The 16,082-nt window shown below is 43.2% G+C and overlaps 1 protein-coding gene across 1 annotated transcript; it reads left to right on the top strand.

Moving 5' to 3' along the window:
* The first annotated feature begins 372 nt into the window (after positions 1-372).
* On the top strand, positions 373-11,902 carry LOC309798930 (nitric oxide-associated protein 1). The gene is made up of 7 exons (XM_082611695.1): positions 373-1,671; positions 2,809-2,973; positions 3,607-3,812; positions 6,768-6,899; positions 7,929-8,045; positions 11,040-11,160; positions 11,607-11,902. Exons 1-7 carry the CDS (start codon positions 522-524, stop codon positions 11,807-11,809), a joined length of 2,094 nt encoding a protein of 697 aa, XP_082467821.1. The 5' UTR covers positions 373-521; the 3' UTR covers positions 11,810-11,902.
* The last annotated feature ends 4,180 nt before the right edge of the window (positions 11,903-16,082 follow it).

Here is a 16,082-nt window from a genome sequence, read left to right as displayed (position 1 = left end):
CCATAGTCAAATTTAAAAAAAATGTTTAAGAAATATTATTTTTAATGTTGTTGCACAAATAATGACACCCCCCAAAAATAATAACGCCAGGAAGACGTATTAATAAAAGGTTTTAATTGTGGCCATAAGTCTGCGGCATTAGATTTTCTATTTTCCAGTCCGAAAGACAAAACAACACGAAGCTTTAAAAAATGTGATTTCTTAACGGCAGGCAGTGCCAGCGGCGGCGCGTTGAAGAAGCCTGAAAGTGGATAAACCCTCACTCACTAGCCTATTCGGCCAACCCACCCCAGTTTAGGTGCCCGGAGCATTTATCTCCGCTTTAAATCGGCTCTCTGACCACAGAGAGTTCATCGCGAGAACTCACGAGATTAGACGCAGGAGGAGGAGCTGAAGTGCGACGCTGAAAAATGACAGCTCTCAGGTAGTCCCGGGCTGTCGCTACTGTTTTACGCACGTCTGGGGCCACAGAGCACGTGCGAAAAGGTGGCTCAGCCCCTTTGCCCACGCCCGCGTTTCTCATGCTGCCCGCAGGCCTCACTCGTAGGCTGCTGTGCAGCTTTCTGCGGGGATCCACTCCCACGATAGCGCGCCATGGCCCCTGGGAGACGCTCCTCGAGAGGAGATGTGCGGCCAACTCCACCTCCCGGCACCCATCCGGCCAGGGATGTGGGCTTCCCCGTGGCGCGACAGCGACTACGGATAACCAAGGAAGGGCTGACATGGAGGAGAGTTTTCTGTTCCCCGAGTACGTCCCGGATTCGGAGCCCGCAGTGACCCTCCAGGACCAGCTGCAGGAGCTGCAGCAGCGGCAGGAGGAGGAGGAGCGACGGGTGCTGCAGCGGCGGGAGGAGCGGCGGCAGCAGAAACTACGCATCGGCCGGTGGGTGCACCCGGTCGTGGGGCACCCGGACGCGACGGTGCCACCCAGCGGCCTGAACTGTTCGGGTTGCGGGGCGGAGCTGCACTGCCAGGACCCGGGAGTGCCCGGTTACCTGCCCAGCGAGAAGTTCCTCAGCGCGGCGGCGCAGGAGGACGGCGGGCTGGCGCAGACCGTGTGCCAGCGCTGCTGGCTGCTGGTGCATCACCGGCGCGCCCTGCATATGCAGGTGAGTCGCGAGCAGTACCTGGAGCTGGTGACCGCCGCGCTGCGGCGGCCCGAGCCCGCGCTGGTGCTGTACATGGTGGACCTGCTTGATCTGCCCGACGCCCTTCTGCCCCACCTGCCCGCGCTGGTGGGCCCCAAGCAGCTGATCGTGCTGGGAAACAAGGTGGACCTGCTGCCCCAGGATACTCCCGGCTACCGACAGCGGCTCCGGGAGCGACTGTGGGACGACTGTGCCCGCGCCGGGCTCCTGCCGCCCCCTGGCTACCGAAGGCCACAACACCCCAGCGGGGACCGGCCACGGGACGGGGAAGAGAATGTGAATCTTTCGCCCAGGTCCCGCACGGTGCTCAGAGACGTGCGGCTCATCAGCGCCAAGACTGGCTATGGAGTCGAAGAGTTGATCTCCGCGCTCCAGCGTTCCTGGCGCTACCGCGGCGACGTCTACCTGGTTGGCGCCACCAACGCTGGCAAGTCCACTCTCTTCAACAAGCTCCTGGAGTCCGATTACTGCATTGCCAAGGGCGCTGAGGCTATCGACAGAGCCACCATCTCCTCTTGGCCTGGTGAGCCTTAGGACGCCCGTCCCCTTCATATTTTTTTTTTAATATTTATTTGGTTGTGCCTGGTCTTAATTGAGGCAGGCAGGCTCCTTAGTTGCAGTACTTGGGCTCCTTAGTTGCGGCAGGCTGGCTTCTTAGTTGTGGCATGCATGTGGGATCTAGTTCCCTGACCAGGGATCAAACTCAGGCCTCCTGCATTGAGAGCGTGGAGTCTTACCCACTGCACCACCAGGGAAGTACCCTCCTTCGTCTTCTGAGAAGCTGGAAGTCTGATCGTAGTTCAGGCACCTAGTCCTATATCCTTCCTTAATGTACACCAGGGGCTGGCTGGAGGCTTCCTTTAAAAATTCTCTACCTCCTTCGGTCACATTTCTCTTTTGTGTCAGTTTAATGCTTGGAAATTCAGTACATGTTTTAGTAACTTTCCAATAGAAATAATTAGAGTACTTCTAGGTACCAGTCACTGTTCTAGGCACTGTAGATGAACCAGGGGACAAAGCAGTGTATGCTCTCTTGGAGGTTCCCCTCGTAACTTTAGTTCTTCGTACGTTTCTCCAGAAAGTCCTTTTACTTTCTAAACCTCCCGCCACCCTTCAGTCTCACTCTTCATATCTTGAGTTTAGTCAGGAGAGTACTATACAGATTTAACATTTGAATAATTCACTAATGCAATATATGTGGCTTTGTTGTAAAGAAATATCAGCTTTGTGACTTTAAGAAATGTCTGTAGTAATTGCAAAATGGGTCCTTCTGTGACCTGTTTGTATCTAACAGTTGGCAAAGCGAACTACTTCATTTGATCCTTTGAAACCAGTGTTGAACATTGCTTGATAAGCTGTACTTCTCTGTCAGGGACATTGGTTGACTTATACACAGAAGTGCTTTTATACCGGTTAGGAGTATGCAGAAGATGGAAAAAGATCAGGCCTATAGATTTGGCATTCAAATCCTGGTTGAGCTTGTGGGCCGATCTCTGAACCTATTGCCTCATCTGTAAAGTAAGAATAATTTTGTGGAGGGTTGTCATGAAAGTTAAGAGGAATAATCACAGTTTCCAAGACAGAGTAGATCCTCATAAATGTTTTATTCCATTTTCTTGTACAATGTTTATAACAACGTATGTATTCTTTGGTATTTCAGGTACTACATTAAACCTTCTGAAGTTTCCTATTTGTAACCCAACTCCTTACAGAATGTTCCAAAGGCAAAAAAGGCTTAAAAGAGATGCAACTGAAGCAGAAGAAGATCTTAGTCAGCAAGAACAAAATAAACTTAATCTCTTGAAAAAGCATGGTTATGTAGTAGGTAAGCATCTTCTATAGGAAAACTCTTCCTTAGGCCTATGCTAAAACTTTCTGTAGAACAACCTGAAATAGAGCTCTCTGGGGCTAGCCAGTTTTTGTGGGGAGAGACACTTCCTCTTTCTGGAACGTAGAGGCCTTTTAGAGGCAAGGCTACTGTTTGGAAACCCAGAATTCACTGTGTTGGGAAAACTGAGACAGTAGATACTTGGAGAGATCCAGGAAAGGAAATGCAAATAACTGCCTATCTGGCCATTGTCAGCAACAGAAGCATTTTCACTAAGATACCAGCCCCCTCCTTACACACCAGTACAAGTTGTTGACCTGTAGCAGGTTTAAACTGGATTGTCCCCCTTTCCTTGGTATCTCTTTACAACCTTTCTTTACTAAAAACAGTTTGATTCCCAACACTCTCCCCCTTCGCCCAGTGTGCACAGCCAGCCACACATACTTGATCAATGCAAGAGTCTGACTCCCACTGCATTTAGAAATAAAGCAAAAGTATCATTGTGGTCTCACTTCCTTCCAAACACCATTGTTAGTCCTAGTAACTTCTTCGAGGCAAACATAAGAACTACCTGTCTCGAGTCAAAAGCTTTAAAGGAGTGACTACTAACTTCAGTATAACTTGTTCTAGGAAGAGTTGGAAGAACATTCTTGTATTCAGAAGAACAGAAGGATAAAGCTGCCTTTGAGTTTGATGCCGATTCACTTGCCTTTGACATGGGAAGTGAACCTGTTATGGTTGCAGATAAATCCACCAAACGAGTAGAATTGACCCCACAAGATGTGAAAGATGCCCACTGGTTTTATGACACCCCTGGAATTACAAAAGAAAATTGTGTAGGTATTTAATGTCTTTTAGAAACATTAACTTTCAGTTGCAAGAGTACTGTCTTAATTGGCAGAAAAAGAGGTATCCTTTCATTTTAGACTCAGTTCTGATTCATGCATAGAAGTGTTTCAGGGATGAATCTATATGTCATCAAGTACTGTATGCCATTTGGTAGACGTCACTGCTAACAATCTATTTCTATCCTTGTGGTTGTTACCTTAGTTAGGGAGACATTTACAGAACCCTAGATTCTGCGGTTGGAAGAAATCATAAATATCACTGCAGTCCAGCCATCCGTTCCATGCTTGAGTTCCCTCTATAACATATTCACCAGGAGGTGCATCCACCTTGAAGTAAGGAGTGACTCACCATCAGCTGAAGCAGTATCACATCACCTCCCAAGGTCACCCTGCTCTTTATATTGAGCCGAGCAGTGTCCCTGTAATTTGTACCTATTGTTCCCCAAAGGTGTATGGAACAAATATAATGTCTAGTTCCCTTTGCCAGACATTAAAATGTTTTAGAGTATAATATCCTCTCTCTTCCTCACTCTACCCTTTTCTTCTCTTTCATTAGTTCAGCCAACAAACATGGAGCACTTACTGTGCTGACATAATCCAGACGGTTTGTCTTCATTTCCCATAGCTATTATGAGAATAGGCTATGAACAAAGGACCCTTTCCAGAATGAATTCTAATTTGTTTTTGTTCCTGAAAATATGACACAAAGAACTAACTTTCTTATGTAAGTGCCCTCAGATGAACCTAATTTAGAATAGGATCAACTCTACCTATCTTGCCCTTGTATATCTTTTCAGTCCAGTTGCAGGATCTCCCGGGCAACTTTGATTTTATCTTAAATTCAGCCTATATCCTACATATTTGTTATATCTCAGAACCTTTTATTCATTTGCAGTTTTTGTTGTTGTTTTTTTTAATTTATTTATTTAATTTATTTATTTTTGGCTGGGTTGGGTCTTCATTGCTGCGTGTGGGCTTTCTCTAGTTGCGGCGAGCAGGGGCTACTCTTTGTTGCGGTGTGTGGGCTTCTCATTGCGGTGGCTTCTCTTGCTGTGGAGCACGGGCTCTAGGCACGCGGGCTTCAGTAGTTGTGGCACACGGGCTCAGTAGTTGTGACACACAGGCTTAGTTGCTCCGCAGCATGTGGGATCTTCCCAGACCAGGACTTGAACCCGTGTCCCCTGCGTTGGCAGGCGGATTCTTAACCACTGTGCCACCAGGGAAGCCCTCATTTGCAGTTTTGATCATTATCCAAGTCATTGACTGAATCAAGTGTGTATCCAGGATACTGCCTTTCAACAGATCCACTAATCACCTTCCTTTGAATCTGGTTAGTGACCAGGTTCTAATTCACCTAGTTATCTCTGTATATCCCTGTGAAACAACATTAGATTCTTAGATACTTTTCCTTCCTTTGCCTCATCAGAATCACTTATAGTTTCATTCTCAGAATTTGATGTACCTATATAGATCTTCTAACTTTTTTTTTTCTCTCCTAGAATAATTGTGTCCAGTCTTTACTTCCTTAGCAATCCAGAACTTCAGAGTAACTGTACTGCTTCCTAGTAATGTTCTATCGCTTTAACTTCACCAACTCATTCTTCAGTTTTAGGCTCAGTTAGGTCAGGGATAGCAGTTACTTCAGTCATGTATATCCTCTTATCAATTAGTCAGAAAGGCAAGACTTTGCTAACTCGCAAATTCAGATGTGCTAATTTGCAGTGAGAGCCTCAAGTTTTTAGATATAAGAGTTCTCTCGGGCTTCCCTGGTGGCGCAGTGGTTGAGAGTCCGCCTGCCGATGCAGGGGACACGGGTTTGTGCCCCGGTCTGGAAGGATCCCACATGTCGCGGAGTGGCTGGGCTCGTGGGCCATGGCCGCTGAGCCTGCGTGTCCGGAGCCTGTGCTCCACAACGGGAGAGGCCACAACAGTGAGAGGCCCGCGTACCGCAAAAAAAAAAAAAAAAGAGTTCTCTCAGGCAGTTTGATTTTCTGTCAGTTTACTGACACATTTATTTAATGCCTTGAACCAGTGTTTCCCAAACTGAACCAAGGAACTCTATTGTGAAGTATTAGGGTCTCTGCTAAAAGGGTTAAAATATTTCTTTACTGCACGTGGCTTTTAATGTGCTTTTTCAAGCACAAATACTGAAGAAAACTACTCACAGCCCCCTTACATATTCTCTTGTGAGTCTCCCTAGGTATCACATATTTTGTTATCTTCTTGTTATTTTTCTTAAGAAGTTCACAAAAGATTTTTAGCCATTTTTTTACTTTCTCAAAATTTTTTAAATCAGATTTTGATTCCCTAAGTCTTATCAGAATCTTGTACTGCCTGGCTTTTCTTTTCCATTTTCTCTAGTCTATTTAAGAACTCTTCATCCTTAGAAGCCACAGGATTTATAACTTTCTCTCATTTTTTTTTTGCTGAGTATTTGGAAGAAATAAGGAAACCAAAGACTGGAATTTAGAAAAGCTTCTTCAAGCTGTTTACCTGCTCCAAGAATGGGGTGATCATTTTCCTTTAACGCATGCATAGCTGCCACTAGGACAGAATATAGCACATTACCTTACCTTTATCTGAAAACTACTGCTCCCTAGGAGGCTTGACGAGAGAACATATTTTCTCTCCTGGGATTGAATCATCAGTGTTTTCAATTCACAGCAAATTTGACAGAATTCGGAGGATGCTGCTGTTTCATATTCCTATAAAGTTATTTTGCCATTACTCAAGATTAAGTTGTGAAACAAGAGTAAAGCCATCTATAAATTGATTCATTTGGAAAGAATATATGAATTTTATGTGCAGCAAATTCTAAAATATATACTTTGATTTATTGTGAAGCCTGGAATATATAATAACTTTTTATCTTACAGGTAAAGCACGATATATCAGACGTTCATCGAAAGTAATTCTCTAAAAAATCTGCCCTCTGCTTTACAGATTTTAAGTCTTCTAACAGAAAAAGAAGTAAATATTGTTTTGCCAACACATTCCATTGTTCCAAGAACTTTCGTGCTTAAACCAGGAATGGTTCTATTTTTGGGTGCCATAGGCCGCATAGATTTTCTGAAGGTAAGGAAAGTCCGTACCATTTAAAAATAACTGTAGTATTGGGATTTACTTTAAGGAAGCAGATATACGATCAAGACTAGCAAAATGTTGATAACTAGGTCATGACTATGTCGGGGTTGGTATACTATTCTTTTGTGTGTGTTTGAAAATGTCTATAATAAAAACCTGGGATAATGAAATGGGGGGAAAAAAAGTAATAGGTCTTAAAAAACTATATCTTCAATAGGCAGTTGAGTGCCCCATACAGCTTGGCATTAAGCAAAGATACTTTCCCTCTCCTGTGGTATTGTCTTATGTGGAAATCAGAGATCGTACCTTTAAGTGCAGGGTTAATATGCATTAAATATATTCCATGCTCTTTATATTCCATGATGTGTATACTTTTATAGATGTGTTTTTGGGTTTGGTATTCATTTACATAGCATCACTCAGAGATTTTAGAGCATCTATAGAATTGATCCCCGTTTTACCAAAGTGAGGAGAAAAATGGAAAATGAAACATTGATATGTCCAACAACACTAAATGCAACCTGCAAGCCATTGCCTTAGCACACTTCTTGGTTTTGTGTTTGTTCATAATTTGTTGGAAATTTAGGCTTACACACTTAAAACCTTATGTATTTCCATAGAGACCACAGAATGTTAACATTTTAAACCAAACTTTACACAGGGACACTTAAAGCAGACAGTATTTTCTTTTGTTTTTTATAATAGATGTTTGTTTGGTTTTTTTAAGTATCAACAAACCTATGGAAGGAATCATAGTTTTATATAAATGGGTGAAATGCAGTGCTTCTGCCATATTTTGCCCCCCCACACCTTGTTTTTTTTGGCTGCACTGCACGGCATGCAGGATCTTAGTTCCTCAACCAGGGATTGAACCCGTGCCCCCTGCGGTAGAAGTGCAGAGCCCTAACCACTGAACCACCAGGGAATTCCCCCAATTTTTTTTTTTTAATCATACCTTGTAATGTGCTGGTTTTGCAAGTTTTTCATTATATAAAATAAGTTCCTTCTTCCTTTCTTAAGGGAAATCAGTCAGCTTGGTTTACAGTTGTGGCTTCCAACTTCCTTCCCGTTCACATTACTTCGTTGGACAAGGCAGACACTGTATATCAGAAGCACAGGGGTCATACGTTACTCAAGGTGAGGCAATACGCTTTGATGGTTGCATAGTTAGGTTAACACACCCTGTGATAGTCCCACGGCCCTGCTAAAAAAGCCTTTGTTGGACAGAACCATCTTTGTTACACCCTCAGCTAGCTCTCCCCTGACCTTGTTCACCTTGAGGATTTTGACTATAATGTGAGGTAGGCTCCTATAGAAAAGGGATGTTGGATTAGACCGATCCTAGAATAGTGACACACCTAGGTTTTCTCTAGGCCATACTGTCCAATACGGTAGGCCTGTGTGCATATTTAAATAAGTTAATTAAAATGAAATAAACTTTAAAATTCAGTTCTTCACTTGTACTAGCCACTTTTCAACTGCCCAGCGGTCACATCATTGCAGAAAGTTGTGCTGTATACTGTGAGTGAAGTTACAGATTTTCTCACAACTGGGTGATGCTACTGGCATCTAGTGGGTGGAAGCCAGAGATGATGCTAAACATAATGCAATGCACAAGACAGCACCTCACAACACAGAATTATCTGTTCCAAAACGTGCGTAGTGCTGAGTTGAGAAGCTCTTGTATGAGTGGAAAAGATCTCCTCCCAGGTTCTTAATCCCAGGCACTTAGAGGTTATCGTACCTCCTCTCTCCTGCTTTACTTGCTCCTTCCTTTGACCTGTTAAGCAGTGTGTTAAAATTTCTCTGATCTTTATTTTTTTTTAATATTTATTTATTAATTTATTTATTTATTTGGCTGCGCCGGGTCTTAGTTGTGGCACTTGGGATCTTCATTGCGGCATGTGTGTGGGATCCAGTCCCCTGACCAGGGACCAGACTTGGGCCCCCTGCATTGGGAGCACAGAGTCTTAACCATTGGACCACCAGGGAAGTCCCTCTCTAATCTTTAAAAAAACAAAACAAGACTCAGTGTCCCGCTCGTTCCTCCTCTTTACAATCAAGCTTACTCCTCACGTCCCATCCTCTGCAGTCCCTGTTGTGCCCTTTCTATGCCACCGAAATTGTTCCAAGTTCACCAGAGACTGAATGGGGCCTGTTTACAGATCTTTAACCAGACATGGCTACACACTGTTGGCTGGTGTGTAGTGTATGATAGTGAAGATCTCTGGAGCCAGGCTGGGTCCAAAGCCTGCTCTGCTCCACCACTTAACGAAGATGTGGGACTTTAGGTAAGTTTCCTTTACCTCTCTCTGTTGTACCTACACCACGAGGTTGTGGAGAAGATCAAGCACAAGGGGACTGTTGTCACTGCTACGTAAGTGTTTGTGATGATGAAGATTATGGGACATACCTACTGCAAAAATAGCGGGTACGTCCAATGCAGAGGTGATTTACCATTAATTAATGCTCATACAACTGAAAATAAGTCAAAACACAAAAATACACACCCGCCCTTCAACAAGGATAAAACCAACCTGACTTGGGAAGTAAATGCTTCTTTCTCTCTGGATTTCCTAAGAAAGCCAGAGTGAAATTAAAACTCCATCGAAATAAATGCCCTAAAGTTAATACTCCAGAGACATGTAGGATTTGCAGGGTAAGGCTCCACCCCCACGCATCCGTGTAGTCTTCAGAGTGGACTCACTGATACTTCTCAGAACAACACTGAGGCTTCTCTCCCGGTGTAATACAAATGGTTCCTTGGGCTGCTCTGTGGCTCATCCTTGCCTTCTGGTTTTCTTACTCACCTCCCAAGTCAAAGTCACTCCTGCCTCCTAATTATCACTGAGACCAGCCTCATAGTCCAAACTGTAATCTACTTTCTTTAGGCTGTTTTGAGATCCTTCGGTATTTTCCCAGCTCCCAGTTTTACTGCCTTCTGCCCACCCTCACCCCACCACAGCTGTAGTTCTCAACCAGGGTTGACTCTTACCTCAAGGGAACACTTGACAAAGACTGAAGGCGTTTTTGGTTTTCACAACTTGGTGGATGCTGAGTAGAGGCTGCTAAAAATTGTGCAATGCACAGGACAGCCTCCCGAGACAAAGAATTATTTGGCCCCAAAGGTCAATAGTGCTGAGGTTGCGAAACCCTGCACTATGCAGATTTTTCCAAAATACAAAGCAGGCCACAGTATTCTTTTTTGATTCTTTTCTCTTTCCTGCTTATAATTCCTTGGTAGTTCCACATTACTGAGAGAAGTCTAAACTGATAGCCTCATCACTAATGCACACACACACATAACATACTCTGCACAGTTAAACTACAGTTCTCTGAACTCATTATCCTTTTTCCAATTTGTGTGTCTGTACATAATACTAACCCGGGATACCTTTCCACTGAGTAACTTTAAGCTGTTTTTCAAAGTCTGCTCTTCATTAATGTTTTCCTTGACCAAACCTTGTTCATTACTTCCTTCACAATCACAGTACTTAGTAGATGCCTCTCATCACGTTTCTTACCTTGTAATTTATTTACTTGCTGTTTCCACCGTCTGATCTCCTCGGGGGTAGGGACCATATAGAACATATTGTAGTAGCTATCTTTGTGTCCTCAGTGCTAAACACAGAGAGATCTGTTAATAAACAGGTAAATTATTATCCAGTTACTTCCAATTCATGGAAACACCTGAATCTTACCCATTATCCATGTACCCTTGAGAGGTGATGAGGCAGGGATTAATCTCTGTGTCCATCCAGGCCTGTAAGTACTAAGGTATTTGGAAGGATGTTGCTTTAATTGCCCAAAATTATTGTGTCTGAAGCTTTATGGAGGACTGTAAAAACTGTAAGCTAATAAAGCAAGATTCTGCTGTCTGGAGGTTATCACCAGATGGATGCCCGCATGGGGCCCTTGTCACTGGGATCTATAGGTTTCATCCTATCACAGAGCTCCCGGGTTTTTCATTTGACCTAGAAGTGATCTGAGGTTTTTTCAACAGTTGAATGTTTAAAAGGATTTTATTCTTGATACCTGTACAGTATTATCTTATCAGTGCCTTACTTAATATTAGAGTTATCAGGAGTTTAATTTAAACCTCCAAATATCTTCATCTCCTCCCAATGGAAGGTTCCAATGGGTGGAGAAGAAAGAATGGCAGGATTTCCTCCTCTTGTTGCTGAAGACATCACATTAGATGAAGGACTTGGGGAATCTGAAGCAGTGGCTGACATCAAGTTCTCCTCTGCAGGTAATTTTACACCAAGCACTTTTTTATTTTTTAATTTGGCCACACAGCATGGCATGTGGGATCTTAGCCCCCTGACCAGGGATCGAACCCGCACCCCCTGTAATAGAAGCACGGAGTCTTATCAACTAGACCGCCAGGGAGGTCCCTACACCAAGCACTTTTGAAAAGGTGAATAAAGTAGCCTTACTGACTTTTAGTATATTTCTATACAGATGTGCCTTAACTGACATAAGCTGAATATTTTAAGAAATACATACTAGATTATTCATAAGATGTAACCTACTCTGAAAATAAATCTGTACCTTTTCACAAATGCATTGCATGCTTTTAAAAAATAGAGTGAAAGGCAGCAGTAGCCTCCCTTGGGTTTCCATTTTGAGCTGTGTTTGGTGTTTTTAATAAGATAGTTGCTAATACCGTCTGTGTTCTGCCGTGTTCTTGCATAGGCTGGGTAGCAGTAACGCCGCAGTTTAAGGACAAACTGCACCTCCGAGGCTACACACCTCAAGGAACAGTTCTGACGGTCCGGCGCCCACTCTTGCCACATGTAGTTAACATCAAAGGAGAGCGCATCCGGAGAAGCGTGGCCTATAAAACCAAAAAGCCTCCTGCCCTTGTGTACAATCTGCAGAAAAAGAAAAAAAGATAAATATATGAAGCTGACCTTCACACTGAAGATTAACAATACAGAACATACTGTATACATTACATTGCATTAAATATTGCTATAATAAAACCTTCCGCCACCCTTTTTAAGCTACCAAGGACCGTGCTTCTTTTTAATGAATTGAGTTTGTAAACAGAAGTTATTTTTTGCTGGGTACGTATATGTGTGTATCTGTGATTCAGATATACCTAAAAAGGAGTTCTGTTGAATTCAGGTTTCTCCCACTATATTTTTAATGAAACCAGATGGCATTTCTAATTTGGAGGCTAGTTGAGAGAGCAGCTTAGCAGTTGGCCTATGAAAAAATGGCAGAACATCAATGCCTTCAACATACATGGGCTGAAATGAGATAGAAGCGAGTAAGTGGCTTTGCTCCACAGAGTCATCCAGGGACCCAACCGGGGGAACATGCCGCAGCTTCCATCTCTGGGTCTAAGGTGGTTGCTCAAGTTGTCATCCTTTCACAATGGGAAAAAGAGAAGAGAGTGAAGAGCATGCAGCCCCCTACTGAAAAGGGGGAAGTGCTGGAAGTTCCCCACTCACAGTGCCCATTGGTCAACACTTACATGGCCACACCCCCCTTGGGGAAGCTGGAGGATGTAGAGGGAAATGGGGTTTCAGACTTGTATTACTTAAGGGAAGAAGGGGAGAATGGGAACTGGAAAACAAGTAGAAGTTTCCCTTACATAATCTAAAAGGGCCTGAAAATCTTAGAAAAGAATTCATGTTATGTCTTTCTGGCATTCAGAGTTTCTTCTGCAAGGATCAGAGCACTTTAACCATTTCATCAACATTTGCCTGTAAACACTGTATAACATTACATCAGTCAGAAGTCTTCACCTTTATATATTCCTAAATGAGTAAGTGGTACTAGAGCTGCGGACAATGAACTGGCCAGTCAAGTCCCAGATCCCAATGTTGAGATAAAAGCTCGTGGAGTAAGCTGGGCTGAAACACAGATCCATGAGCTTCCCATGGACTCAGGTTTAGCATGAACTTCTCAATAGTCCCATGTTCTCTGTCAATGTGTACACTCTAGCTCCCTTCTCACTAAGTAAGTCATTGTAGGATAAACGGTCAGTGTTTTAAAATGAAACTTGTCAAAACTCTGTAGATCTCACTTTCATTGAGTTTCAAAGTGAATACTATTGACATCTTGGGTAAGGTAGTTCTTTATGTGCATCCTTCATCCCCAGATATGAAAGGCCAGGAGCAACACTCCAGCCCCATACCTCATCGTGATAGTTGAGAAGTACCCCTAACGTTTCCAGACCCACCCTCTAGAGGGCGGTAACTTCCCAAGTTGAGAAAATGATTGGTAGTCGATTTCTAGTTGATTTTGGAGAGAATGAAATACTGTTAATTTTACAAGTTAAAATTGTGACCATTATATTTCTATGTACTGTTCATAGTTTGGAGCTTAGGCCTGAGTCTTTAGATTAAATGAAGAAAATATGGTAAATTTGGCATTTGTGTAAATATACAGAACCCCAAAAACGATGCTTATAATGTATTTTAGAGAGCAGAACATTTCTCCCTCCTAATCTCTCTAGGCTTTTACACCTCTCTACTAGCAAAGATTCCATTTTTAAATGTTCATAACTTATATTCTCAGGTTTCTCTTACCTCTAAAATTCAATGGTTACGTTTTGACCGAGGCATATCTAAAAATGTTCCAATGTACCTTGCTAGCGGTTTCAAATAGTGCAATTTACTAAGTAAGTTTGTTTCCCTGGTTATATTAGTCTCTTTGGGTCATCATTTTCTCATCTATAAATGAGGGAATTACACTATATATTTCTCAGTCCTAACCTTTTATGATTCTCAGCAAAAACAGGCAGGAAACCCAGGAAAGGGTGGTTACAATACCTCAGACAAAAAAAAAAAAAAGGCCCTCTGAGCATAAGACAGTGGAGAACTGCTGCTAGAATCTGCTATTAATTTACATTCTGCCAACATAATGCAGCCCAGGATCACTGCCGGTCGATCCAACTGATTCACAGTGGATTTGCTATAAGAAAGTTCTCTGTGTTGGTTTCTAAGTCAGCTTACTGATACTTTTTTTTTTTTTTTTTTTTTTTTTTTTGTGGTACGCGGGCCTCTCACTGTTGCGGCCTCTCGCGTTGAGGACCACAGGCTCCGGATGCGCAGGCTCAGTGGCCATGGCTCATGGGCCCAGCCACTCCGCGGCACGTGGGATCTTCCCGGACCAGGGCACGAACCCGTGTCCCCTGCACTGCGCCACCAGGGAAGCCCAGCTTACTGATACTTCTTAATCCATTGATCTAAGGAAGACTGCCCTTCCATCGCTAATCATTTACACTGTGGCAGCATGCAGGAATTAGTAGAGTAGAAATTAATGGCAAGGTGTCAGGACAGCCCCCTCCTGTCCACAGGACAGAGGTTGAAGTACCCCCATCTCTCTCCCCACCACCCCTGCCGTCACCTTTAAAACAGCAGCATTTTCTTCAAAGTTACAAATTGAAGCTTAACACATTTTGTATTTTTCATTACCATAAACAGCAAGCCCTACCAATCATCAGGGCTTTACTGTGTAGTTCCCCAGAGTCTAAATGTGTTTATGATACTTGGGACACTTCCCATGACAACCAAGGAAAAGCGGAGCACAGATGCAATCCTGTGTGCTTGTGTTTCCTGACCACTCAGACACTTTTTGCAAAATGGAAATCAAGGCTAGTTTCCTGCAGATGACTAACTTGGAGCTCCAGCTATGCCAGACATGGCAGAGCTGTTATTCACTGAGTAGGCACCCAGCACTGAAGCTGAGGCGAGCTGTTTTGTAGATGGCCTCTGATCATTTACTCTGGCTTCCCTCCCACTTGGCTCTGTCTTGTGGAGCAATAGAATCATTTCCATTCTTTCTCAGAATGTTCCATTTTCTCTTGGCTGCTCTCCTCCTCCCCAGGGGATTGTTTTCTGTCAACCGTCAAAGAGTAGAGCTTAAACAATAAAAACAAAACTTCAGACTCATGTGAATCCAATAGATAGCACCTCTGCCTGCTCTTAATGTCTCTGTCATGTTGTCTGCCCCACTGATGCCCTGTAGTGGGTGGGAATGGCTAAAGATTAACATTTTAACATCATATAGGAATGATGCCTCACTTTCCCCCTTCAGGTCAAAGACCATCGATATTCTCTCATTTAGTACAGGAGTCTCATGATCTGAATATACCTAAGAGCATACTTAATATACCCATGGCTTGGAGCCCCAGGTTCCTGTTTTGCAGAAGCTTCCTTTTGCTTCTCAAACAATTCTCAGAATTTACCTTCTGGCTAATCAACCTAGTGGAAGAATTGGGTCATAATATTCTCACTGGTAGGTGCAACAGGTATGATGCTTAATCACAGACAGTCAGTACCTCTGGCCAGGAGCATTGGTAAATCTGAGAAAACTGAGGCCACACACACACAGACACATGTGCTAGAGAACACATCATCAGGTAATTTTGGACATGAGAGACTGCCAAGATTCTTTCTAACTTTTCAGTAAGTCCTTGGAAAATAGCCAGCATTCAGTGCAGGAATGAGTGAATTAGGAGAACGAAAGGACTTTTCTATTTGGGGGGTTGTTTTTTGCCTTCCCTGAAAAATAGTAATAGAGCAGACTTAAATTTGCTTAGTAGCACTGACACTTTTCTAGGGTTTCTTCCCATCCTGCCTAAATGCAATACCTTAAGATAGTTGTATGTGAGACTATTCCTAGCTGCTATGATCACATGATAGCCCATATAGCTTATTTTAATTCCTTACATTCTTATAATAATACTAGCGGCTAGCCCTTATTTAGCACATACAACGAGCCAGGCACTGTTTTAAGCATTTTATATATTTTAACTGTATCCTTAGAACAACCCCATATAGGAGGTATATACTATTATTACCTGTATTTAGAGATGAAGCTGAGGTAAAAGTAATTGCCCAGGGTCACACAACTAATGAGTGACAGAGCTGTGATTCAAACAAACACAAGCTCCAGTACCCTGTGGGCTTGTTTAATTATACAGTAAAAATGACTTTTTTTCCCTTTCAATGTACAGTTCTATGGATTTTTAATATACGTATAGGTTCATTTAATGACCACCATAATCAGGACAGAAAAGTTCCAACAGCACCCAGGTGTGTGTGTGTGTGCGTGTGTGTGTGTGTGTGTGTGTGCGTGTGTGGTGTGCTGCACCCTTGCTGTCTTACTTCAGCAATGCTGCCCAAACCTAAACAAGTGTCCCACTGTGATTTC

Source organism: Mesoplodon mirus (assembly GCF_964341445.2).
Source record: "Mesoplodon mirus genome assembly, chromosome: 2".
NCBI classification, from domain to species: domain Eukaryota; kingdom Metazoa; phylum Chordata; class Mammalia; order Artiodactyla; family Ziphiidae; genus Mesoplodon; species Mesoplodon mirus.
This window is presented reverse-complemented; position numbering and strand designations above follow the sequence as displayed.

Coding starts and splice junctions, on each gene's coding strand:
- LOC309798930 (XM_082611695.1), top strand. CDS start 522: ATGCTGCCCGCAGGCCTCACTCGTAGGCTGCTGTGCAGCTTTCTGCGG. Junction 6,900..7,928: donor GCCGCATAGATTTTCTGAAG/GTAAGGAAAGTC, acceptor TCCTTTCTTAAG/GGAAATCAGTCAGCTTGGTT. Junction 11,161..11,606: donor CATCAAGTTCTCCTCTGCAG/GTAATTTTACAC, acceptor GTTCTTGCATAG/GCTGGGTAGCAGTAACGCCG.